Here is a 27,237-nt window from a genome sequence, read left to right as displayed (position 1 = left end):
GAGCTTCTACTGTTCCAATGACTGATTTCACAAAATCTTTGGCATAAATACCAGTGCCACTTCGATATTCCGCTAAATCCTGTAAAATTTGCTTTACCGAATTTTTATTGTTTCCATATTTATACATGACTCGATCATGAATAAATTTCTGGCCCTCTAATTGTTCCAATCTTGTTAAACCTTTTCCGTTCAATTTTGGATTAAGTAAATTCGCAGCGTAATGGATTGGTTGTAAGATGAATTTTTTTCGATTTTCAATTGACGTTTTAATTAATTTATCTTCATAATCAGAAAGAGGAGATTCTTGTAAAACTTGTCCCACAATTTCAGATATTTCGGAAAAGGAAACGGTTGCTAAACTTAAAGTGCAATAGTTTCCTTCGAGAATGGTAATCCATTTCACGATACATAGAAGAACCTGATGTAAGAATTGTAATCCGTACCAAAATTCATTACTTAAAATATTTTCTTGAGTTTCCGTTGATAAATAGTGACCTATGTTTTTGGCTATAGCTAATCTTTGCAAAGGTCTTTGATTTCTCAATAAACTGTCAGTGCAAAACACCATTGAACTCCATCGAGTTTTCCCAGGGAGTGTTAAAGAAACAAAACCTGAACCTGCTTGATTGGAACCTTCTTCCTGATCTTTACTTGTTCTTGATATTTCGCCAACGTTGCTTTTAATTTGTGTGAAAGATTAATTTCATTTACAATCTTGTTCGCTTGAGTTTTCAAACTTTGTAAAGTTTTTATGTTCATAATATCACCAATCAATAAATTATATCCATGAGCCAAACATCCATATACTGCTATATGATTATACTTTAGCTTAAGGGGTTACACCACCCTGAACGCCTGAAAATTGCAAGGTATTTCAAAAATAAATTTTGACAAAACTATTAAAAATACAATTTCTTACTAATTATAGTATAAAAATACATATATTTAACTGTAAAAAAAATTATGAAAAATGAAAAAGTATTCAAAAATGGCGAAGATATGGCGTTTTTTCGAAACTACATTTTTCGGAACGGTGTACATGATTTCTCAAAAACTACTCAACCGATTCTCTTTAAATTTTGTACACAACTGCTCAATAACATTCTCTATGACATGACGTAGCCGTTTTTAAAGAAAAAATTTTTTTAAACAAATGGGAGCACTTAAAAAAAAAGTCTAAAATTTTTGGTACAAAAAATTTTCTTTAAAAATATATAACTTTTTTTTTAAAAAATCATATCAAAAAAATCCTACGTCATGTCATAGAGAATGTTATTGAGCAGTTGTGTACAAAATTTAAAGAGAATCAATTAAGTAGTTTTTGAGAAATCATGTACACCGTTCCGAAAAATGTAGTTTCGAAAAAACGCCATATCTTCGCCATTTTTAAATATTTTTTCATTTTTCAAAATTTTTTTTACAGTTGAATATATGTATTTTTATACTGTAATTAGTAAATAGTTGTATTTTTAGTAGTTTTGTCAAAATTTATTTTTGAAATACCTTCCAATTTTTAGGCGTTCAGGGTGGTGTAACCCCTTAATTAGTTTTCTTGCTTTTATCATAGCGGCTGCATTATCTGTTAAGACCGATAACACTTTTTCATTGCCGATTTTATCTGCCACTTGCAGAATAAGATCTGCCATATATTCTCCTGTATGAGAATCATCTTTTGTGTCGTAGGTCTCATAAAAACAGGCTCCAGAGTAGTAACAATGACGTTAATTATAGATTCATTCCTAAAAATAATAAAGTTTTTAATATATTCAAATAGTCTTTTTATACAAACTTGTGTTTAACTTTAACGATGTATTAAACGCAAATAACAATATTTAATTACGAATTTAAATTTTAAACAGTAAGAGGGTCAGTCCATTATATTTAACCTGAAGCCGTTGCGGCCTATTTTTTAAAAAATCTCATAATTTGTAAAAATGATGTTGAATATCCATAGAATTCATTTTTGAGAATTATTTTATAAAATTTTTTTAATTCAACTTAGAATTTTAATTTTTAAATTGAGTTGGACTGAAAAAAGGTTAGATTGACAGTTATGTAAATTTAATAAAAAAGCATGGAAATAATTTAGATAATAGAAATTTCTTGAATGATATTTGTTAAAAATGAGCTAATTTACTTGTATAAATAGATTATTATGTAAACATACTCAAAATAATAGATAAAAATTGATTTTAAAATTTACCTATGAAATGTCAAAAGTCACTACATTTTAATTACATTTTTCTAAAAAGTTTATAAATGTTAAAAAATGTATTACTATTTAATGTAAAGTATTTTCAATTTACTTTCATAATATGTGCTAACATTTTAATTTTATAATATAGAAATAGGAAAAATTTTACCTTTAATATTGAGTGTTTCATGATTTTCCGTGATTTTAATTACTTATTTCTTCTCAGGTGCAAGACTAAAAAATCCAATTTTTGTCTTAATATTTAAGTTTGAACTTCTTTTCCATTCTATTAAATTTTGGTGATGGAGAACGAGCTACTTTTCAGTTTAAATTTAGTTTAAAAAATCTACTGAAAAAACGAATTTGTTGGTTAAAATGCAAGTAGATTTTTGCATGACTATTGAGATAGCCAACTTCAGTGTTATAAAATTACCTGCATTTTAACCAACAAACTCGCTTTTGGAAGCAGATTTTTTAAACATGAATAAAACTACAAAGTAGCTCGTTCTCCATCACCAAAATTTAATAGAATGGAAAAGAAGGTCAATCTTAAATATTAAGACAAAAATTGGATTTTTTAGTCTTGCACCTGAGAAGAAATAAGTGATTAAAATCACTAAAAATCATGAAACACTCTATATTAAAGGTAAAATTTTTCATATTTCTATATTATAACATTAAAAAGTTAGCATATATTATGAAAGTACATTGAAAATACTTTACATTAAATAGAAATAAATTTTTTTATATTTATAAACTTTTTAGAAAAATGTAATTAAAATGTAGTGACTTTTGACATTTCATAGGTAAATTTTAAAATCAATTTTTATCTATTATTTTGAGTATGTTTACATAATAATCTATTTATACAAGTAAATTAGCTCATTTTTAACAAATATCATTCAAGAAATTTCTATTATCTAAATTATTTCCATGCTTTTTTATTAAATTTACATAACTGTCAATCTAACCTTTTTTCAGTCCAACTCAATTTAAAAATTAAAATTCTAAGTTAAATTAAAAAAATTTTATAAAATAATTCTCAAAAATGAATTCTATGGATATTCAACATCATTTTTACAAATTATGAGATTTTTTAAAAAATAGGCCGCAACGGCTTCAGGTGAAATATAATGGACTGACCCAAGAAATATTTTAATTAAAATATCTAAGAAAAATGAAACTGACCTTCTATTAGACCACCCATTGCATTGTATTCCAACTACACTTGCTTCTGCTACTTTTGTAAAAATATCTTGTTGAACAATTCTAAACTCCGTTTTTAATAGAGGTTCACTCAATTTGTGTCTCGAAGGTTTTTTCCAAGCTGGTCGCAATTTTTTTAAAAAATCTCCCCAGTATTTATTTTCAAATAAACTCAAAGGCGTCCCAGAACTATAAATAGCTCTTGCAAAATGTTCATCAAGCTCATTCTATGAAAAACAAATTATTTAATTAATTATTATATCAATATGTCAAACCTAAAGAGTATGACAGAGAATAAATTTTGTAAACTTAAATTAATTGTAATGACGTTTTCTTAATATAGAATATTTACATTTATTTATAGTCTGTACCTGTTCATTTGATGTAATTGAATCGTGATAGTTTTTCACAGTGAACAGCTTAGGTTGATTTGAACCAATCATTTTGTCTTTACTCTTTGTAGATATAATATTATCGCCAGAAACTTGCAAAATTTGATCGTCCTCATTTTCCGTGGTAAGGGCATTATCTGTATTGAAAATAGATATGAGAATAAATAATTCATTCAATTTCAATATTAATTTTTAAAATTAGGTGTTAACAATATTTTTAATTACCTGATGATTCAACACTGAAGAAGTAAGACATATCACTTTTAGATTTGTTAGTTTCTAATCCAACGTTGAATATTTTTTTAATGTCTTCCTGACATTTCGAACATTTATTTAAATGTTTTTTTTGTCTTGTAGCATTTTTCTGATATAAAATATCACAAAATATGCAGGCATAACCTTCAAGGTTTCCATTTATATTTTTTTTTGGTCTAAAATAATCCCAAACATTGTTCTTCGGTTTAGTCATGTTTCCGTTCGACTGAAAAAACAATAATTTCAATAATAATGAATAAAATAAAAGTTAAATTGTTATAAAATACTGAAAGTAATGTGAATGAAATAAATAATGGTTTTAAGATGATTGATAAATTTAGACTTTTGAGGTTATGTCTGGGTCACATTTTTGTATTTATTTTTGTTACAAAAATATTGTAATCGTAACTTAAGTTCTATTTCAATCAAACAGTTTATTATCTTTTAAAAGTAATTATTTATCTAAATTAAAATAATAAAATAAATAATAACATAAATTACCCTGCCGGAAGAATGGACTGAAAAAGTACTGAAATTGTACTGGCCTCCAGTACAATTTCAGTTTGTTTTTTTTAATGTTTCGGTAGACATTTTTAAAGTCCTTTAACAATAGTTTCAAATGTAGGTTATGTCAACAAACCATTGTTAACAGTTTGGAAGTGAAAGTAAAAAAAGGTTACCAAAATTTTCAAAGAAATTCCCGTTAAATTTTAAAATTATATTGCAACCCCTGCTTTAACAATAGACCCGAAAGCCTATTGTTGTATGGGATTATAATTTAATGGCTTAAAAAGTTTACAATTTAAATAATTCAATTTTCAAAACAAAAAAATTTTAATCTGTGATGTTTCATGATTACAAATATCTAAAATTCATTATAAAAAATGTTTAATTAAAAAAGTTATAAACTATCTCGCAAACTCTAATTGTTACGTAAAAACGGATATTATTTTTGAATTTAGATTAACATGAATATTTAGCATACATAATAATTACTTGTAAAGAATCTGAGTTCATGAAAAACAAATATAATGTTGAAATATAAATAAAAATTATTTTTAACATTAACAAAAAAATATTCGTCCTTCAACTTAATGACGGTCAGGCCATAAACATCACCGATAGCGACCCTTTTGCAGGTAATTTTTCCCAGTACAATTTCAGTGCTGAATGGCGGCAAATTTTCACTGAAATAGCACTGATCTCTCAGTACTAATTCCCCAGTACAATTTCAGTCCATTCTTCCGGCAGGGTACTTTAAAATAATTACCTTATTTTTTTAACCATTCCATTAATAAAAGCGCAGTTCACATGTAAATTCTATTATTTCTATTCACATGAAAATAGCAGACGAAAATGAGGGAAACCAACGAATTATCCAATCACATAAACGAGATAAACTATAGAAACTATGTATCGTACACAAACACAAAAATTCTCATAAATTCTCTTGGAGAATTTTGGTCGGTTATATTCTCATTCTCGTTACCGTTCTCCGGGTTATATTACCTCTTCGCATCTCTAGACACCTATCACACAGAGGCACTACTGCTGCGTTCAATTGGAGTACAGATGCTGAACTTTTCCATTTCAGAATCTTTGCTTTTCTTCTCTCAGTGTACCAGTTGAGTAAATTCTATTAAATATGAATAAAAGAATTTTCTTTCCTTCAACAGTCTTATGATATTCAAATCAATTTTGTCTAGTCCGGGAGAAAATTTAAATTTGCAAGAGTTAATTACTATTTGCAATTCTGAGAGGGTAAAGGATGATTCCAGAAAGTTGTTATTGCTAAAATTTTTTTGTCTCTAGAACTTTTGCTAAAGTGCCCAGAAATCTTGTAAAAAGTTTGATTTTTCGAAAAAGAAGTGCCAACTTTACATGAGTGTCGGAAGGTGTGACTGTTGAAGGTCAAAGCTCGTCAATCGTGGAATGGAGTCACAATATCCTGAACCTGAAGCGACGCTGTGAAGATTTCTTTATCTCAAGGAACTTCCTGGGTTAAGAATCATCTTCGCAGAGATTTGTTAATTCCTGTATTTCTTATTGGACAAGAGAGCCCAGCAATCGCCCTGACATTTTACGGAGACGGTCCTCTTAAAACGAATAAGAGAGATTGATTCCCTAGTTAAGAGACACTCTAGGATTTTCAAAAAAACGATGTTTCTTGCTTTAAAAGGTTCCTTCTTAGGCGGTATCTGGTTAATTTCCCGAATCGAATATCCCGAAAGCCTTTTCTCCCGAAGACTTTTGAATCTTGATTATTTCTTCGATACTCTTCGTACTGAGCAACAATTCCTTGGAGACGTTTCTGGATTGACACCCACTTTTTCTTTGGGGCTGCTTTTACGGACTTTTTTAAGCTTAGCAACCTCCGTATCGGCCTGCTCTTTCTGAAACTCTTTTAACAATGAGTACAAATTTGGCTGATGTTTTCCAATGAGCAAAGCTAACCTATTGTGCTACCCTTCACTAACATTGTTTGTTTTGTGACCACCTCGCAAAGCAGCCTCATGTTGGTTCCACGTATCTGTAGGATATCGAGGCAAAATACCTCGTCTTCGACCTCGTGCAGGTTTACCTACAATATACATTTCACCAAAATAATCTAGCACTGGACGAAGTTCCACAGGTGCGGCAAGAATTAGTTCTTGAAAAGATGACATTACGTTGGCGGGAGGCACAAATGCAAGGGCTAAAACCATATAGGTAAAGGTTTTGATGCTTCTATCCTGTTGATTGTTGTACGCCTCCTACGAATGAACTTCGAAATCGCTCGGGAATTTCACCTAAGTTTGATAAACAACACTATTCAGTTGCTACAACAACAAAATGCGATTGTGAGAACAAAACTATTCAGTTTCCTCAACCACTCAGAACGATACTGACAACTACATTCTGTGGTTGAGTCAACCACACGAAACGATTTTGACAGCAAGACTGTGTGGTTGTCCCAACAACACGACTTGATTCCGACAACTACATTGGTGTATAAAGTTCAATGTTGTTGTGACAACCACAAATGTAGTTGTCCCGTATTTTACAATTTATTGTGGTTGTGGCAACCATATTTATGGATACCACAAACATAGAGTTTTTTCCGTGCAGGATTGTACCGTGCCATATTAGCTCTAACTATCCTTGCCCCGTGGCGGGAAAAGGAGCTCATATTTCAATTTTTCCTATTTTTTTGTGAAACGACGTGAATTTAATTGAAAATAAATACGATATTCGTGTTCAGCAGGAAATTCTACTCCGGAAAACACTTACGTAAATAAATATTTGGAAGCACTAATAAAGAAAACAATATGATAAAACGTGACAAAGATTCTGTTGACATTTTTCAAAAACAGGTGTTTTTTAAAAATAAACTGCTAACTTCGCAAATGGTAGCAGATTGACTTCCAATTTTTACTACCATCTTTTGGTTTTAAGACGCGAAAATATCATGAATGACACGCTAATTTGAACAAGCCGTTTAAGCAATACAGCCACTAACTATCCTTGCCCCATCCTGCCCTAATCTTTTGATATTTTCTGATATTGGTCCGTAAGAAGGGAAAACTATTTTCTTAACTAATGTATTATTATTGCTATTGTTGTTGATGTTATTTGAAAATTTTCTACTATTAATTTAATTAATTCTTTTTTTCACATGTTTGTTAACAAATTGATCAGGATAATTATTACCCAGTAATAAGGGGTGAATTAAAGTGGATTGGCACTTTTAGGGATCATTCACATATTACGTCACAGGCTTAGGGGGAGGAGGGTCTACAGTTTTGTGACGTCCTGTGTAAAAATTACCAATTTCAATGCAACAAAATGTGACGTAGGGGGATGGGGGGGTTAAAATTTTTCCAAATTTGCGTGACGTAATATGTGAATGATCCCTTATGCCCTTAAATTCCTAACCAATTCCGTTTTTGTCCGCAATCTTAATGAATTCCTTTTCTATTGTTAACTTGTTCATTTCTATCCAATTCAATTGTCTGTAACCGCGTGACCAGAATTTGAATCCCCTTTAAAGAATTCAAGTTAATTAAAAGGCATTAACTCCGCAACTAATGATTCCCTTAAACGGCATTGAAATGAATTCAGATTCTGGTCACGCGGTTACAGAGAATTGAATTGGATAGAAATGAACAAGTTAACAATAGAAAAGGAATTCATTAAGATTGCGAACAAAAACGGAATTGGTTTGGAATTTAAGGGCATAAAAGTGCCAATCCACTTCACTAAAATTATGTTTTTATTATGAAATTTTCTATCAGAAAGTTTCAAAACAGTATCAAGATTTTTGATAATTGCAATTTTGTGTTGTGTTGAATGATTCGAGTGATAGTTTGATAGTCTTCCTGAATAAGTATCTTTTCTGTACCAATCAGTAATAATATACTGATGTTTTCAGATCTTATAATAATCTTTAAATTTAAAAAATTTATTTCGTTATTGCATTTCAATTCAAGAGTGAACTGTAATCTGTTATGAAAGAAATTGAAGGCATTAACAACTGTAGATACTTTATTTTTTGGAACACATAAAAAAGTGTCATCTACGAATCTTTTATATCCAAGTCTTGCATAACTATGTCAACAAGAATTGGAGAAATTGAAGCGACCATTGGCGTTCCAAATTTTTGTCTATAATATTTATTAGTAAATTGAAAGAACATATTGTTCATAATGAATACAATACAATTTTTAAATTCATCTTTAGGAATCTTAGTACATTTTTCAATATATGGCCATTTGCCTTCACCCAGATAGCACGTAATGTTGCAGCAAGCTTGTGGCAAGCTTCAAATGCCCCACCTACAGGAAGCTTGCCGCGTAAGCTTGCAGCAATATTGCCTTGTACACGGAAAGAAAAAGTCCGTCAACCATTAATGGATTAGTATATTACTTTGAGACGGGACACTTTTTCCGTTGATGGTTACTTAACTTTACTTAACGATTGAAAACGAGTCATGGATTGATTAGAATGCCAGTATGTGACCAATTGTTTTAGATTTAATGCTGAATTGTTATCAATGGCTGTTTGAATGTTTACGAATCATTAGTGAAAGTTTGTGAAACGTTAGTTGACTCGTATTCTAAATCGGCGCTCTTCACCAGCGCATTGTTGCGCAGTGTACCGATGCGCATTTCTTCCGGTTTCTCTATAGTCCATGTGTTTTTGCTGTCTGCTATACATATCCCTATATACTATTATGTGTAATGTGAATATTTAACTTAACTAATAATTTGCAGTTGAATTGCGTCTAGAAATTGACCTCGATGAAAATATATTTTCTTTTATGTTTCTCGCTAATTAAAAAGTAGTTATTAGTGCAAAATCATTTCTCACAAGTTGTGAAAAATTTTGTTATTTGGTATATAAGAACAGTTTGCTTCTAAACTTAAAGTGTTATAAGTGTGCGTTTCTACGTGTAGTTATTATAAGTGCGAAAATGTGTTGGAAAATGTGTTGGTCTAAAGCGTCTAAGAGTGTAAATAAAATATCGGAACTGTGCAACGAAAAAAATGTGTTCATTCTGTACCAAATAGTGTCTAAAATTAGGGATAATTCTGAAAGAAGTTGAATTTTTTGAATGCTTTTGATAGTCATAGAAAATTTAATAGACAGTTTTCTAAATTTTAGTGAACGAGTTTTATATATTGATGACAGTTTTCTAAATTTTAGCAAGCAACTCGTCACTGATTGTGACTCAAAGTATGTTATCCATTGAATGATTTTGTGTCCCGTCTCAAAGTAATATACTAGTCTATTAATGATTGACGGACTTTTTCTTTCCGTGTAAGCTTGCTGTAATATTGCACGGCAATATTGCCGCAATGTTGCACTGTAAGGTTGTGGTAAGGTTACACGTAAGGTTGTTGTAAGGTTGAGGTGAGGTTGTGGTAAGTTTACAAATTATGGAAAAAAATTAACAAAATAATTAATAATTTAAATAATTAATAAATATTAATTAAAAAATGAAGTTTGTTGCTCTTCTATATTTTTGATACCTAAAATGAAACAGAAAATTCTGAAAACAAACTTGGGGGCACTGGGATTTGAACCCGGGATAGACGCGCATAAACCTAACACCCTAACTAACTGAGCTAAGTGGGGAACTGAGGAAGAGAAACTCAATTTTGCTATTAAGGTGCAACAAGAAGCTAACTAACTCCTTAAAAGCAAAATTGAGTTTCTCTTCCTCAGTTCCCCACTTAGCTCAGTTAGTTAGGATATTAGGTTTATGCGCGTCGATCCCGGGTTCGAATCCCAGTGCCGCCAAATTTGTTTTCAAAATTTTCTGTTTCATGTTAGGTTTCAAAAATAAAGAAGAGCAACAAAATTCATCTTTTAAATTAATATTTATTAATTATTTTGTTAATTTTTTCCATAATTTGTAAACTTACCACAACCTCACCTCAACCTTACAACAACCTTACATGTAACCTTACCACAACCTTACAGTGCAACATTGCGGCAATATTGCCGTGCAATATTACAGCAAGCTTACAAGGCAATATTGCTGCAAGCTTACGCGGCAAGCTTCCTGTAGGTGGGACATTTGAAGCTTGCCACAATATTGCCGCAAGCTTGCTCGGCAATATTGGCAATCTTACGCGGCAAGCTTGCCACAAGCTTGCTGCAACATTACGTGCTATCTGGGCATTACCTTTCATAACAAGTTCAATAGGTACATTAGTAAATAAGGACGAGACAACCCTACTGGAAGTAAAAAGATAGAAAGAGATAGAATTTTGGGAATAGAAAGAGATAAAGTTTTTTCTATCCCTTTGAAATAGCCACTTTGCATACCCGAAATATTATACTTTTTTATCTCCAAATTTATATATCTTTGTATACCTTATTATCCCCTATCTATCTCTTTTTATACCTATGTACTTTTATCTCTTTTTATTCCCAGGTGCAAATTTAGGTTGGCCGCCAGAGTTTGAAGGTTGGCCTAACTTTGGCAAGCAAAGTTTTGGTTGCCAGAGTTTGCCCAACTTTGGCAAGTACTTGTGCCCACAGTTGGCCCGACTTTGCAAGCCAACCATTAAATGCAGAGTTTAACCAACCGTCGGGCCAACTTTGGCCACAAAGGTTGGCACAACTTATCCAAACGTAGTTTAAAAGACTTTCAGTTTCGGTTGGCCGAACTCTGGGCCACGGTTGGCCCAACGGTTGGCAAAACTATGTGAAACACAGTTTAATTGACTTACATTATTTTGGTTGGCCGAACTCTGGGCCACGGTTGGCCCGACGGTTGGCAAAACTATGTGAAACGCAGTTTAATTGACTTAAACTTTCTTGGTTGGCCGAACTTTGGGCCACAGTTGGCCCGACGGTGGGCAAAACTTTGTGAAACACAGTTTAATTGACTTAAACTTTCTTGGTTGTCCGAACTCTGGGCCACGGTTGGCCCAACGGTTGGCAAAACTCTAGAAACGCAGTTTCATTGACTTAAACTTTCTTGGTCGGCCGAACTTTGGGCCACGGTTGGCCCGACGGTGGGCAAAACTTTGTGAAACGCAGTTTAATTGACTTAAACTTTCTTGGTTGGCCGAACTCTGGGCCACGGTTGGCCCGACTGTTGCAGCTTAAATATACATTTTGCGTTATGCACTCCCATGTGAGCGTAGCGTAGTGGTCAGTGTATAAGTCTTCGGTGCGTTAGGTTAGGGGTTCAATCCCAGCGAGCGATAGATATTTTCGAAAATGTATGTATGAGATTGTGTTTAATAATAATAGGTAAAGGTTATATCTGATGTTCCCGCTAATAATAACGTGTTAATTGTTTAAATAATTTAGTTTTTTAATAGGGTCAAAATAAGTGAAACCGGCCACTTGAAAAATTTTTATCTCCAATTTTCAAGTTATCTATGATTTTTAGTAGATATATGAGTACACTTTTTCCCCCTAAAATATTTTTCAAAAAAAAATTTTATTTTTGAAGTAATCAGGTATTGAAGTTTTAGGTCATTTTATTTTCATTTTATTATTACTTTGAAACAAATAAAGATAATTAAGTAATTTTTTTTTTAAATTAAAGCTTAAAGTCTATACTTTAAAGATGAAATAAAGCGATTGCTAAAAAATGAAAATTTATAATTGTTATTAACAATTCTTTTAAACAATTGCAAATTGAAGAATGTTCTCAATGTTTTTGAAAGATTAAATTACGATATATTGATGCGCAAAACTATAAGGATTCATTTAAAAAAAAGAAAAATGAGTAACCTCCAATATTATAGAAATTGTGTAGATTTTTCTGCCAAAATGCAGGCCAAAATCGATTTTTAATCTTAAAAATCCGCTTGAAAGCGTGAAGTTTCTAACAAAACAAAAGAAGATCTTATTTATTCGTTTGCAATTTTATCTTTTTCCAGGAACTTGAGTCAATTTTTGCTTGCATTTTGTCAGCAAAATTTACATAATTTCTACACTGAAAAAAAAGTGCTGTTGAATCAAATATCTCCATGCTATTGAATTCCCCGTCATTGATTCAATGACACATTTATTAATCGAAAAGTATATTGCTTAAAATGAAAAAATGAAACTGTTTAAATTAAAAGTACGGTACTGTAGAATTAATGATATTGTGCAAATTGTTTCTATAGTTCATCTATATATAGCAACAGAATTATTTTTTTGCTTCTTTGACATTATTCATTTGAAGCATCCAATAGATGAATTTGAAGAAAATGCGTGTAAATTTAAATCAAATGAAAAATTGTTTGCTCTAAAGAAGCGCGCTCTGAAAACGAAAGCATATGCTTTCGTTTCAATGAGTGGTGCTATTGCGGACTGCCTATAGCATATGCTATAAAAATAAGAACACTATGTTTTGAGACATTGACAGGTACTAAATTTATTGAAATACTTACCCACATATATTTATATGTTTATTAAACCTGTCGTTTTTGAGATTCCAATATAAAAAAGTATTATTTAAATTCTTTTAATTAATTAATGACTAGTTAAATATAAATTCCCTATATAAATTCCCTTATATACGCGAAAAATCTCGAGCACGGTATTTAACCACAAAGTAAGTGCCCAACGTTGAGAAGCGGATGTATTACATTGCAGCGCGGCGGTTCTCGTCTATCACGGAAGTTAAGCGTCGTTGGTCGCGGTTACTAAATGGATGGGTGACCGCTTGGGAATAGCCGTATTTTTCTGACTAAAAAAGATAAGTGTGTTTGAATGTGTATGTGTGTGTGTGTTTAGCCGTTGGAAAAAATGAAAATAATAATAAAGATGTATATGTTAGTGTGAAAAATTGAAAAAAAGATGTGTATAAAAAGTGTTGTGTTAAAGGTGTGAGAATTAATTATAGTATATAAAAAACATGTGAACAAAAATTCCCTTTTTTCAATTTATCGTTGGTATATATTTAACCACATAAAAGAATTGAATTAACAGTATGGTGTTATTCAATCGATAGCAACAACTAAAAAAATTAAGAGTACAAATTTTTGAATCATAAAAATGATGCTTTTAAATTTAAAAGTTATAGTCATTGACTCAAAAGCATATACTGTTAAATTAAAAAATTTTGTTTATTCATTCAAAAGGATTCACCTTCGAATTAACATAGTATGCTGTCAATTTGAGAAATATGCTTTTGTTTCAAAGAAAGTGATACTATCGAATCATTAGAATCGGTGCTTTCAAAACAACAGCATATACGTTAGGCAGCCCGTTATGACACTATTCAATGAATCAAACCCATATGTCATTGATTCAACAGCATTTTTTTCTCCGTGTATAATATTGGAAGTTACTCATTTTTCTTTTTTTTAAATGAATCCTTATAGTTTTGCGCATCAATATATCGTAATTTAATCTTTCAAAAACATTGAGAACATTCTTCAATTTGCAATTGTTTAAAAGAATTGTTAATAACAATTATAAATTTTCATTTTTTAGCAATCGCTTTATTTCATCTTTAAAGTATAGACTTTAAGCTTTAATTTAAAAAAAAAATTACTTAATTATCTTTATTTGTTTCAAAGTAATAATAAAATGAAAATAAAATGACCTAAAACTTCAATACCTAATTACTTCAAAAATAAAATTTTTTTTTGAAAAATATTTTAGGGGGAAAAAGTGTACTCATATATCTACTAAAAATCATAGATAACTTGAAAATTGGAGATAAAAATTTTTCAAGTGGCCGGTTTCACTTATTTTGACCCAATAATTTTTTACCTTTGGCTGTTGAAGTTGGCCAAACTTTGAAAATTGTGGTTGGCCCAACTTACGCATCTAAAGTTGTGCAAACTTTGGCGTCAGTCTTTGGACCAACCATTGAAATGTATAGTTGGCACAACATATGCATTGTAAGTTGGGCCAACTTCCTTATGAGTTGTCGGGTCAACCATCGTCGCCATTAGACGGTCGCCGTTATCATCTGTATGGTTGGCCCAACCATACAGAAGTTGGACCGACTTTGTAAAAGTTGGCCCAACTATGGGCCGACCAAAAAATCGCACCTGGGTTTCTCTTTTCTGCAAATTTTTATCCTTTTTAATATATGGGTGATTCTACAAAAGAGGGAATTTTGATGTCTGAAGCATGTTTTGTACATTAATTTTGGAAAGAATAATTTTACTTTAAATCTTAATGGTTTCTATTATGGCACAGAAAAAAAACCGATGAAAAAAAATATTTTTTTGCAAAAATACACATTATAGTGCTAAATTCTCATTCGTCTGGCATGTCCCTTTGGGAGAATGACAGTTCATATTGAGAATAAATATCACTTTTCAAATGTTTTGCGGAAATTTCATACTGAATTAGTAATTTTGAATAGTTGTAGATTACTAATATGAAAATAATTATGACGTTTCTCTATATCTTATTTATAAAATATCTTCGCGTAGTTTGTCCCCTGAATTTTTTATCATTCGTCTGTCAGTGCAAAAAATGTAAAAATTATTAAAAATCAACATTCTGATGAAGTGACTGTTCGTTGTAGTTGTTAATCAAACTGAACTAAATGTGATACCAATCGGGTTTTATTGAATCTTCTAATCTATTAACCAAGATTTCTCAATTTGTGACGGAGATTGTGTTGTGACCAGACAAATTCTCATTCGTCTGGCATACATTTTTTAAAAAAATATTTTATTTTTTGGTTATTCTATAGACTTATGTTTTGTAGATTATTATTCTCTATAAGATAGTACTGAAGGATTTTTTCATTTAATGTTATTTTTCTATTTTTTTAAACAAAAAATGCCAAATTCTCATTCGTCTGGCACTTTTGAGATAGGATGTATACTATATCACTAAAAATAGCGTAAAACTAACAATTTTCAACTATTGTTCGATTTTCTGGTCTTAAAATAATCCTAATTAAATTTGCAAGAAATTGCTATAACTGAATTTTCAATTTTCATTTCGCATAAATAATTATATTGACATAAACAAACAAATGGAATAAGTATTTTTTTATATGAATAAAGTTTAGCCCACTATCAAAGTAGTTCTTTATTATTAGACACTTGAACTTACTTTTACAATTCTATGATTTGTGAAATTGTGCTTATAGAAACAAATAGACCATCCGTAATTTGTTATAAACAATTATTAATTAAATTACAACCAAAATTAATTAAACCGATGACTTTCATTGATCCTCGTAAAAATCGTTACTTGGGGGTTTTCGGGGTTGCTGATTAAGAACCTAATGTCAGTTTTTAAAATTTTTCAATTCAAAATGGCGGATCCAATATGGCCGTTGATTTTGGAGAAACTTAACATATTCGTCTGAAAATTGTTACTCGGTGATTTTCTGTTTCGCTTATTACCAATCCGAGGTCAACTTTTTTTTTAAATTAACCATTGTTTTTACAATTTGTTTAAACAATTTAATTATGTTTTTTAGTTCTACTACTATATTTATAATTCATAGATGTATAAAAATAAATAAATTTTAAATAATTTTTAATAATCATAATTAATTAATTAATTACAATTTATTATTATTATTATTAATTATTAATTACTTAAATAAATTAAATAAAAATAAATTAATAAATTATTAAAAAGTAAATTCAAAATTAAACTCAACGTTAAAAACTAGAGGTGTACTCAAAGTATTTAGTATTCGATTTTTTCGGGTACTCGATTTCTTTTCAGTCCTCGGAAAATTCCGTATGCATCAAGTATTCCGTATTTTAAATAATCTTGAACTATCTGATTCAAAAGTTGCGAAAATGGTGGTAACTTGTAAATTGTTAGTTCTAACTTTTCCTCTAGGTTAATAACTTATTTAACGTTTAAATATATTTTACAAAATCAAATTTAATAAAAATCGAACAATTTTTTTTAAATTCATTTAATTAGATTCTTAATCAGCGACCTCAAAAACCCCCGGATAACGATTTTTAGACGAATACGATAAGTATTTTCAAAAGTCGTCCGCCATATTGGATCCGCCATTTTGAATGTTAAAAAACTGACATTGGATTCTTAATCAGCAACCCCGTAAACCCCCGAGTAACCAATTTTATAAAAATCCATTCATTAATTTTTATGTTAATGTGAATTTTCTTGACACGATTTTAATTCTCTGGATAAATTGTTTATAAATAACCATAACTTTTGTAAAATTTAATATTTTGTCTGGCCACTTATGGATGTCTTTATTAGTACCATTAACTTGAAGTTAAAATACTTTTCAGACCTTAAATGAGAAAAAAATGTTGTGTCCAAATTTTCTTGATTTTCGTCCTTCGTTTGTAGAATCACCCATTTATATAAAGAATTAATTAACCAATATTATTAACAATATTAAAGACTTTATGAAGTATTACAATTTCAATTAAATTCATTATTTTAAAAATAATATTTTTGAGTTTTCGTACTTCTATTTATAACCTATTTTTAACTATTCAAGTTATTTATTTATTTGTTATGAAATTATTATTTATTGTTTAAATCTATATTTAATATTAAATAATATGAAATCATTTCAAATTATTAACCAACATTGTACATATATCACTTAAAACCAAATTTGAAAAATCTCGTACGCAGGAGGGCTCGAACCCTGAACCTTAGGGACGCAAGTCGAATACACATGTCACTTAGCCACGCTAGCTTGGAAGATATTTTTTTGAACTACCTTTTAAATTTTGGGATTGTATTGATCTCTTTTTATCTCTTAGTTGATCTCCTTTTTAAAGTTTTAATTTCTCTTTATTTATCATGAAATCGTCACGTAGTTAATTCAATGTATAGGAAGGAAATAGACTGCAGTCTATATTGCAACCAATTGCAATTGCGTTAAAGGAATGAAAGTCAGGCTTCGAAGTCTAGTAGCAGGTCAAAAAAAAGTGTGAAAAAGTAGCATTTTGGAAGAAAAAAGTGTCCTCTAAATTGAAAAAAGTAGCAAAAAGTAGAATATTAAAAATGAAGTAAAATTAGTTTTTTAAGTAAGAAAATTAAGTGAATATATGTTGTTGTCCAAAAAATTGAAAGAAAAAAATACTATAAATAGAAATTCACAAATTCTTTTTAAAATTTTGATTTATAAACATAAAACATGAAAATATAATAGCTTTTTTGTCGATATTTTACATTAGAAAGTTTTATTTACATAATGAAATGTAATTGTTAATAATACTTAAATGAGATCTTTCATAAGAATTTGTTATTTAATAACAGGCTCATAATTTTGAGAAGTTAAATTGACACCTTCTTTCTCCTTATTATTTTTTAAAAAACTATCAATAACTTTTTATCAGCCATCTAATTTTTAAAAATGAAACGTAAACATTTTTTAGTAATTTACTAATAACAACTATCAAAATGAAAAAAAAAATTGATTGTTTTTAGTCATATAAATTTTTTAAATTTTAGAATCCACATAGCCATAATTTTGTACAATAATAAATTATGAGCAATTTAATTCCAATAAAGAAAATTATAATTTTTTTTCTAGATAGATCTAAAATCTTTATAAATTATTTTTTTATTATTGAACAACCGACTTAAAACACTGTATTATTGAAAATACAATTAATATTTTTAAATTTGACATAAAGTTTGTAAACATAATATAATAAATAATCACGTTAAATAAATATTATTTTGGATTTTTAATCAAACAATTTATATAACCAAAAGAATTAAGTTTTCATTCTTAATTGATTTTTTCTATACTTGATGAAACTTTTATAAAGTCAAAAAAGGTATTAGGTACTATTAAATTATATAGTGAAAAATGAATAATTTAGTTTTTAATTTTTTTAAGAAGCTTAAAGAATAATAAAATTAGATACGAAAAATTCGAAACGTTAAAAAGTTGTAATTTACACGGAGAGACCGAGATTACTAATTTTTGTATAAAATCACACTAGAATTTACTATTTTCACATTGCAACCACCGGAAATAAGGGGACTTTTTGTATTTTTTACTATTTTCTACACTAAGTCACTAATCCCGACAAATGTTCACCAAATTAGCAAAGTTTCTTACTATTTCGTCCAATAGTTCCAAATAACTGTAGTAAACTCAGAAGCATTGTGTACGTAAAATTACTACAGTCGTTTGTAAATGCAGAAAGAAAGAATGAAAGAAAAAATACGGATTTTTGTCGCCGGTTTCCCGTCAATTCTTGACTAATGGAGACAAACTGGAAGGATTTTTACATACACAGACACACACACACTTATATATTTGTTGGATAAATATTTGAAGACACACACATGTTTATTTCACTTATATGTATAGACGCGGTTAATTAATACACTAATACACAACTGCACGCACGACAACGAATTTCACTGAAAGTATACATCTTTGTTTCCTTATATATTGAATGATGAAAATTTACAGCACTTACGAGAAAGCAGTTTACTTTTAACAACATTATTATAAGACATAGTTCTTGGGACAGGAATAAATGCAAAATTTATTAATTTATAATGGTCAATTTCTGAGATAACGAACGACCTACGTTTCACTTTATATTTAATTATTGTAGATAATATCCAAATTTATTTTACATACGCGAAACATAGTCACTGTCAATGATCGGATGGCATTGGCTCATTTACGGAGATTGACGAAGTTAGCAACCAATAGAAATGCAGGCGCCATATGACTGCACTCGCTAGCCACACTTGCTCACCAAAAATTACTACAGTGGATAGTAGGTTTTAGTGGAAAATGTTTACATTTGTCAGATTTTGTCTAATGAAATTAGAGAAAACTATAATCAATTTTTGCTACATTTACAACTCTTACACAAAATATTAAAACTTGCTATTTCAATGTAGCAAATTTATCTATTTCTTTTGTAAATTTATCTAATTCTGTAGCACATTATGCTAAAAGTCCCCTTATTTCCGGTCATTGCAACCATTTTTAGTAATTTTTACGAATGTGGGTCTCTCCGTGTACAGATATTTTGAGCAAGTCACCTAAACCTTCTTACATAAAAAATTCGTTCTCTTTCAAAGAATCTATTGATAATTTAAAAATCCCACAGTTTTATGTTATGTTCCCTGCTGGAAGTAAAGGGATAGAAATCTTATCTCTTTGAATATTTTTTTATCTCTGAGATAGAAAGAGGTAAAGTTTCTCTATCTTACACGCATAGAAAGGGTTTGCTGTGGCAGCGAACATTTTGCTGCCACAGCAAACCTTGTTCGTTGAAATAGGGTCAGCGAACAAGTTCGCTATGACAGCAAACTCGACTAAATTTTTACTAATGTTTGCTGTCACAGCTAACATGTTCGCTGCCACTGCAAACTTCTTCGCTGTGGTAGCTAATTTTCAGAGATGTTATACAGCAAACATATGTTTACTGCTGCAGCTAATTTCTTTTTTTCCGTGTAGTCTATCCCCACTTTATCACTTCAATCACTTTTTATCTCTCCTTCTATATAAATCCTTTTCAATAACCTTTATTTCATCTCTGTTAATACTTTCAATATTCACACCTATCTCTTTCTATCCCTAATTTTATCTAAGAATATACTTATCTCTTTTAATAATCTTGTTTTTATCCCAGGCTATCCCTTTTTTATTCCCCTCAATCTCTTTCTATCTTCCCTTTTTATTCAATCTCTTTTAATAACCCTTACTTTATCGCCTTTTATCCTCTTACTATTCACTTCTTTCCCTTTCTATCCCTATTTAAATCTCAGTCCATACTTGTCTCCTTTTATTTCTTCGGTTCTATCAGAGTCTATCTCTTTTCTATTAAATTTTAAAAAATTCGATTTTTTCTTTTTTCTTAATCTTTTTCAATAACCTTCATTATATTCCATTGAATCCTTTTTCAATCCCCAAAGATAACTTTTTATACCTTTTTCAATATCACTTCATACTTATCCAGTTTTATATCTCCCTGCTGGAGGTCAAGGGATAGGAATCCTATCTCCTTGAATATTTGTTTACCTCTGAGATGGAAAGAGATAAAGTTTATCTCTCTTAATCTATCCCCATTTTTATTACTACTATCGCTTTCTATCTTCTCTTCTTCTCAATCTTTTTGAATAACATTTTTCTTATCATCTTCAATTCTTTTCCTATTAACTTTCTTCCCTTTCTGTCGCTGCTTTAATCTATTTAATCTTTAAACTTTAATTAAATAAAAAACTTTAATCCAAGAACACACTGATCCCTGCTTATGACCTTCCTTTATCCCAGGTTTTTCCTTTTTTAATCCTTTCAATCTCTTTTTATCTCATATTTTTTCTCAATCACTTCTAATAACCCTTATTTCATCCTTCTACTATTTACTTTATTCTCTTTCTATCCACATTTGAATCTTAGTATTTACTTTTTTCCTTATCTTTATAAATAATCTCTTTTAATAACCTTTACTTTATCTCTATTAATTCTTTTACTATTCACTTTCTTTTCTTTTTATCCTAACTTTATTCTAATGCCATACTTTTTTCTTTTTATCCGCTCGATTCTATATCAGTCTCTTTCTTTCCAATTCGATTGAAAAAGGCCTTTTCTTCTTTTATCTCAATAATTTTGTTATGACATTTATTATGCGCCTTTAAGCCCTTATACTATTCTCTTCCTTTGCTTTCTAATACCAATTACATATGAGTACATACAATACTTATCACTTTTCAGGCTTCGAAGTGACACACTTTTCCACTTTTTTGACACTTTTTTTGGTCAAGCCTACTTTTTGCTACTTATTTTGTCAAAAAGCTGCTAAATGATACTTTTTTCCAAAAAAGGTAAAAAAAATTTACAGAATACAAGAATTTTAGTTTTTTTGGTGAATTTCGTAGATTTCAAAAAACCCGCCAAGTGAATTAAATTTATTATTGGACGCGTGATTATAATATATTATAATAATTACTAATAGTGGATGTTTATTACACGGAGAGACCCACATTCGTAAAAATTACTAAAAATGGTTGCAATGACCGGAAATAAGGGGACTTTTAGCATAATGTGCTACAGAATTAGATAAATTTACAAAAGAAATAGATAAATTTGCTACATTGAAATAGCAAGTTTTAATATTTTGTGTAAGAGTTGTAAATGTAGCAAAAATTGATTATAGTTTTCTCTAATTTAATTAGACAAAATCTGACAAATGTAAACATTTTCCACTAAAACCTACTATCCACTGTAGTAATTTTTGGTGAGCAAGTGTGGCTAGCGAGTGCAGTCATATGGCGCCTGCATTTCTATTGGTTGCTAACTTCGTCAATCTCCGTAAATGAGCCAATGCCATCCGATCATTGACAGTGACTATGTTTCGCGTATGTAAAATAAATTTGGATATTATCTACAATAATTAAATATAAAGTGAAACGTAGGTCGTTCGTTATCTCAGAAATTGACCATTATAAATTAATAAATTTTGCATTTATTCCTGTCCCAAGAACTATGTCTTATAATAATGTTGTTAAAAGTAAACTGCTTTCTCGTAAGTGCTGTAAATTTTCATCATTCAATATATAAGGAAACAAAGATGTATACTTTCAGCGAAATTCGTTGTCGTGCGTGCAGTTGTGTATTAGTGTATTAATTAACCGCGTCTATACATATAAGTGAAATAAACATGTGTGTGTCTTCAAATATTTATCCAACAAATATATAAGTGTGTGTGTGTGTGTGTGTGTCTGTGTATGTAAAAATCCTTCCAGTTTGTCTCCATTAGTCAAGAATTGACGGGAAACCGGCGACAAAAATCCGTATTTTTTCTTTCATTCTTTCTTTCTGCATTTACAAACGACTGTAGTAATTTTACGTACACAATGCTTCTGAGTTTACTACAGTTATTTGGAACTATTGGACGAAATAGTAAGAAACTTTGCTAATTTGGTGAACATTTGTCGGGATTAGTGACTTAGTGTAGAAAATAGTAAAAAATACAAAAAGTCCCCTTATTTCCGGTGGTTGCAATGTGAAAATAGTAAATTCTAGTGTGATTTTATACAAAAATTAGTAATCTCGGTCTCTCCGTGTAAAAACTTTAGACATAAAATGTATAGGAGAATTTATGGTTGAAACAACAGGTCTAAGCGGACAATTATCTTTATGTATTTTTGTCAAACCAGAAAATCTTGCCAAATTTGTGTTCGTAGTTTTAAATCTTTTCTTTTTATATTTTCTTCCAAATAACCATTATTTCTTAATTTATTTAGTTAAACTAAATATAAAACAAACTCTTTTTTGTAGAGGCACTAATGGATTCTCAGAAATTAGATCATAATTATATATTTTTGTCACTTAGCATGGAATTTACCTTATCAAAATAATCTTGTTTATTTAAAATGACTGTTGTATTGCCCTTATCGGCCTTAGTAATAAAAAGGTATTTATTATTTTTCAAAAAATTTGTGGTTAACTTAATATTTTTAGCTATAATTCTGTCAGAATGTGAAATGAATTTAGGATTTTTTATATAACAGGAACTAAGAGTTAAAATCTTATGTCTAATCTCCTTTCTACTTTCTTTAGGAATACTCATTAAGTCATTCTCTAGATCTTTAACAATATTAAAAATGTGTGAGTTTTTCGAAGTCATAAACGTATAGAACTGAATTTACCACCCAATCTTAAAATGTCATTTATCTCATCTGGTATAGGAGTATTAGTACAAATGGATCATTAATATTGTTTTTGAGAATTTTTAATATGTAAATTTAATTCAAATTGTTCATTAATATTAAAATTTTTACTTAATTTTTCAAACTTACTATTATAATAATTCTGTTTTATATTATAATTATAAGATATATTATAATTTACAATTTCTTGAATTTTATTAACAGAAATATAGTTTCTTAGTTCATCCAGAACTTTGTTTTTGACTTTGTTTAAGTAATTTAAGTGATTGTGAATGTCAAGAATTTCAATATTAATTTTAATTTGATATCTTGTATTATATGTAATTATATGTTTATTGCTTTTTAGGGGCAGTCCTTAAACCACGTTGCCTTTTGAGGGGGAGTGTGATCAAGCAATTGACTACGATGAGAGTAAAAGATGTCACTAATACATGTTAATAACGTGCTACATGGGGGAGATGGGGGGGGGGGGGTGTCAAAATTCCCAAAACAATGGTGCTACGTGGTTTATGGACGATCCCTTAGAAAAATTAGCGTGAACGCATAATTTGTCGTTTCATCACTCTTATAAATAAATTTTAATTGTTATTTTTAGACTGATATTCGGGCAGAACTTTCTAAAATGAGTTTTGCGGACTTGCAGAAGTTAAAGGAAAAATTGGGTTCTAAAGTTTATAATGAAGCTATGTTTGGAAAACCAATAGGTAAAAAGACTGTTTTGAAACGGGAAAATAAAAACAGACCACAGGAAATTTCTTCAAAAAAGCGAATGTTTCAATTAAAAAAACTCATTCCTGTTAAGCAAAATGTACCAAGAGATCCTAGATTTGATAGCCTTTGCGGTACTTACAATGAAAAAGCTTTCAAAAATGCATACAGCTTTCTTACAGAAGTTAAAAAAAACGATTTGACTGCTCTTAAGGATGAGCTTAATAAAAATGCCGAGGATCCTAAAGCTGTTAAAAAAATTAAATACCTTATTCAGAGGTTAGAAAATCAGATAAGAGAAGAAGGAAGAAGAAAGGAAGCAGAGGATAAGAAACAACTGGAGAAACGAGAAATCATTAAAACCATAAAAAGTGGAGAGAAACCTAATTTTAGAAAGAAATGTTAGTTTAGAACTCTCACATTTTTGTTTAATTTAATTCTTATTTAATGTACTTACCATAGTCATGATTATTTATTAATTTTGTTTTTCATTTTCAGCTGAGAGGAAAATTTTAGACCTTGTCTCCCAATATGACGATTTAAAGAATTCTGGAAAACTGAAAAAGCATATCAAAAGACTACGGAAAAAAAATGCTAGTAAAGACAGAAGGAGATTAGAGGAATCCAATTCAGACTGATATATTATCTTTGATAAATAATACTTATTAGTTATATATTCTTTAAAAAATGTTTACATTTATGTTATATTGAAAGTCTTTTTCAGGCATCACAGTACCTTTTTTCCTCAAAAAGGGGACAAAAATTTATTTATTTATACAACATGAATATATAATTCAAATTTGTTATCATATAGCTTCCATAATATTTTTTAAAAATGATTCGATTTTAATCAGAGTTGCCTTGTTTTTCCCTGACTTTTCCCTGATTTCCAGACAAAATTTTGACTTTTTCCTTAAAGAATATTCTGCGATTCACTCTAAAATTGATTAGATACTCAAATAAATGTTCTATTACATTTATTTACGAATTTCTTTAATTGTAAAATTATTCGAAAACAGCAATAACTTCTTTTTTAAAAAAATATCACGCAGGACCACAAAGGGAAATTGAGGTGGACATGTTCTAAGCATAGGTGACCTTTATGTTTTTGGGGTCGCTGATTACGATGCCGGTGTCCGTATGACCCCATCACGTCAGTATCAAGGTCAACTCAAGGCATCGCAATCAGCGACCCCAAAAACATAAAGGTCGCCTATGCTTAGAACATGTCCACCTCAATTTCCTTTTGTGCGGTCCTGTGTATTTAAATTTTAATCATTATTATTTTTCCATTGGAATTAAGATTTTCAAAACATTTAAATTCATATCTCTTTGAAATTCAACAATTTTTGAGAACATTATTGTAAAACATGAAGAAAGTGATAATTTTCATCATGTTTTATAATAATTAAAGATGACCGAGTGATAAGATCATTATTTTCTACTATAAAGAATATTTTTACTGTAATTTCTTCAAAATTATTTTCATCATTTCAATTCAATTATTATTTTTTAGAAATTTTAACTAAAATTCTTCTTTACGTCAATTATTTACAATAATTTAAAAAAAAAATTCTGAGAATTTTCAAATGTATTTGTTTACAATTCAATTTTACGAAATTTCATCGATTATTCGGAAATTCATCAATTAAATATACATCAATATAATTAAATATATTAAAAATAAAAACTTCGAATAATTTCAATTAAACTTTTTGAAAAAAATTAATTCTACAGAAATTTTAGTTAAAAATATGAAAAATTCAGACTTTCAAAGATTTCAATTTGAAACTTTTTCAAAGTTCAATTATTTCTAAAAATTCACGCTATAATGCTTTTAATATTCAATTATCATGTAAAATTTTAACTGAAATTCCCTGAAATCAATTTCTATTAGAAAATTCTACGAGAATTAAATTATTTACATATAAAAATAATAATTTATATAAGTATTAAATAATTGAATGTTTCTTAATATTGAATTCTCATAAAGAATTTAAATAAAATTATTTAAAATAATTACATTTTTCAAGGTATTTGATTAAAATTGTACGAAAAATAATTGAAATTCTGCAATGAGATTGATTATTTATAAAAATAATGGAATTATTGCAAAGAAATTTATAAAAAATTTGTAAATAATAGAATTTCTGCAAAATTATTTTATTATTAATGAAAATAATTAAACGTTTGCGTAGAATTTTAATAAAAAGTTTTTTAAATAATTGAATTCTTTTGGAAAATTTTATTAAAATAGTAAATATTGATTATCATTGAATTTAGAAAAATTTTTGCAAATAATTGAAATTTCGACAAGAATTTTATTAAAATTTTTGAAAATACTTGAATTTCGAAGAAGAATCAAGATTCGCGGTAGAGAATCGCCGCCAAGTAAAAAGCAAAAACCGCGAATATATATTCTCGAAATATCGGCTGTTTTTCGATAAAATCGAATAACTCGAGTAAATCTTAACCGATTTAGCTCATTCTTTTTTCGTTGGATAAAGAATCAAAAAAGAAAGAATTCTGTTAAGTTTATTTAATATTTTATATAGTTTTATAGAACCGGAAAAATACCGATTTTTTGAGATTTAGACAAACGTGGAGCGTAAACTCCTAAATGGATTTCTATAATATTCTAGAATGTTATTAATTGGGTTGAAATCTCGATATATATTGCAGGAAATTTTAATTCACGTCTTATTTTTTTAAAAATTTTGATTTTTCTTAAAAAAATTGAATTTTTTGACATTTAGACAAACGCAGAGACTACACTTCTAAACGGTTATGTGAAATATTCTAGAATATTATTGATTGGGTTAAAATCTCGATATATATTAAAGGAAATTTTAATTCATTTCGTATTTTTTTAAAAATTTTGATTTTTCTCAAAAAAATTGAATTTTTTGACACTTAGACAAACGCAGAGACTAAACTTCTAAACGGTTATGTGAAATATTCTAGAATGTTATTGATTGGGTTAAAATCTCGATATATATTAAAGGAAATTTTAATTTACTTCGTATTTTTTGAAAAATTTTGATTTTTCTCAAAAAAATTGAATTTTTTGACATTTAGACGAACGCAGAGATTAAACTACTTAACAGATTTGTAAAATATTTTGAAATATTATTATGGATTGAAAGCTTTGAAATTTATTTTAAAAACTTTTTTGTTTTTATGTTATTTTTAGAGTGTATAGAATAAAAATTCTAAAAATTATGTAAAAATTTCTGTAAAGAATCATATCTTAAATAAATTCTTATTTAAAACTTAATTGTATTTTATTTTAAATTAATAGTTCAAAGACCACAATATTTTTACCATTAATTATTTTATTTATTACAAAGTTGAGATGACGCAAAAAGTTTTAAAATCCCAACAAAAACATCTTTGATGCAAAAAGTT

At 29.1% G+C, this 27,237-nt stretch overlaps 2 protein-coding genes across 2 annotated transcripts in view; one reads left to right on the top strand and one right to left on the bottom strand.

The window, feature by feature from the left end:
• LOC122497692 (ribosomal RNA processing protein 36 homolog) overlaps positions 1–24,684 on the top strand; it is a 33,646-nt gene extending 8,962 nt beyond the window's left edge. Inside the window, exons 2-3 of the mRNA XM_043604955.1 lie at positions 23,717–24,230; positions 24,328–24,684. Coding sequence (XP_043460890.1) covers positions 23,717–24,230; positions 24,328–24,467 — 654 coding nt within the window. The 3' untranslated portion in view covers positions 24,468–24,684. The remainder of the gene's footprint in view (positions 1–23,716; positions 24,231–24,327) is intronic.
• LOC122497691 lies at positions 1,514–5,685 on the bottom strand. The gene is made up of 5 exons (XM_043604953.1): positions 5,318–5,685; positions 4,018–4,273; positions 3,772–3,929; positions 3,383–3,627; positions 1,514–1,739 (listed from the first exon to the last, which is right to left on the bottom strand). Exons 2-5 carry the CDS (start codon positions 4,259–4,261, stop codon positions 1,583–1,585), a joined length of 804 nt encoding a protein of 267 aa, XP_043460888.1. The 5' UTR covers positions 4,262–4,273; positions 5,318–5,685; the 3' UTR covers positions 1,514–1,582.
• Positions 24,685–27,237: the final 2,553 nt, after the last annotated feature.

The sequence above is a fragment of the Leptopilina heterotoma genome, unplaced genomic scaffold, assembly GCF_015476425.1.
Source record: "Leptopilina heterotoma isolate Lh14 unplaced genomic scaffold, ASM1547642v1 Lhet_135, whole genome shotgun sequence".
NCBI classification, from domain to species: Eukaryota; Metazoa; Arthropoda; class Insecta; order Hymenoptera; family Figitidae; genus Leptopilina; species Leptopilina heterotoma.
The sequence above is the reverse complement of the archived record's forward strand: the minus strand, read 5'-3'. Positions and strand labels throughout refer to the sequence as shown.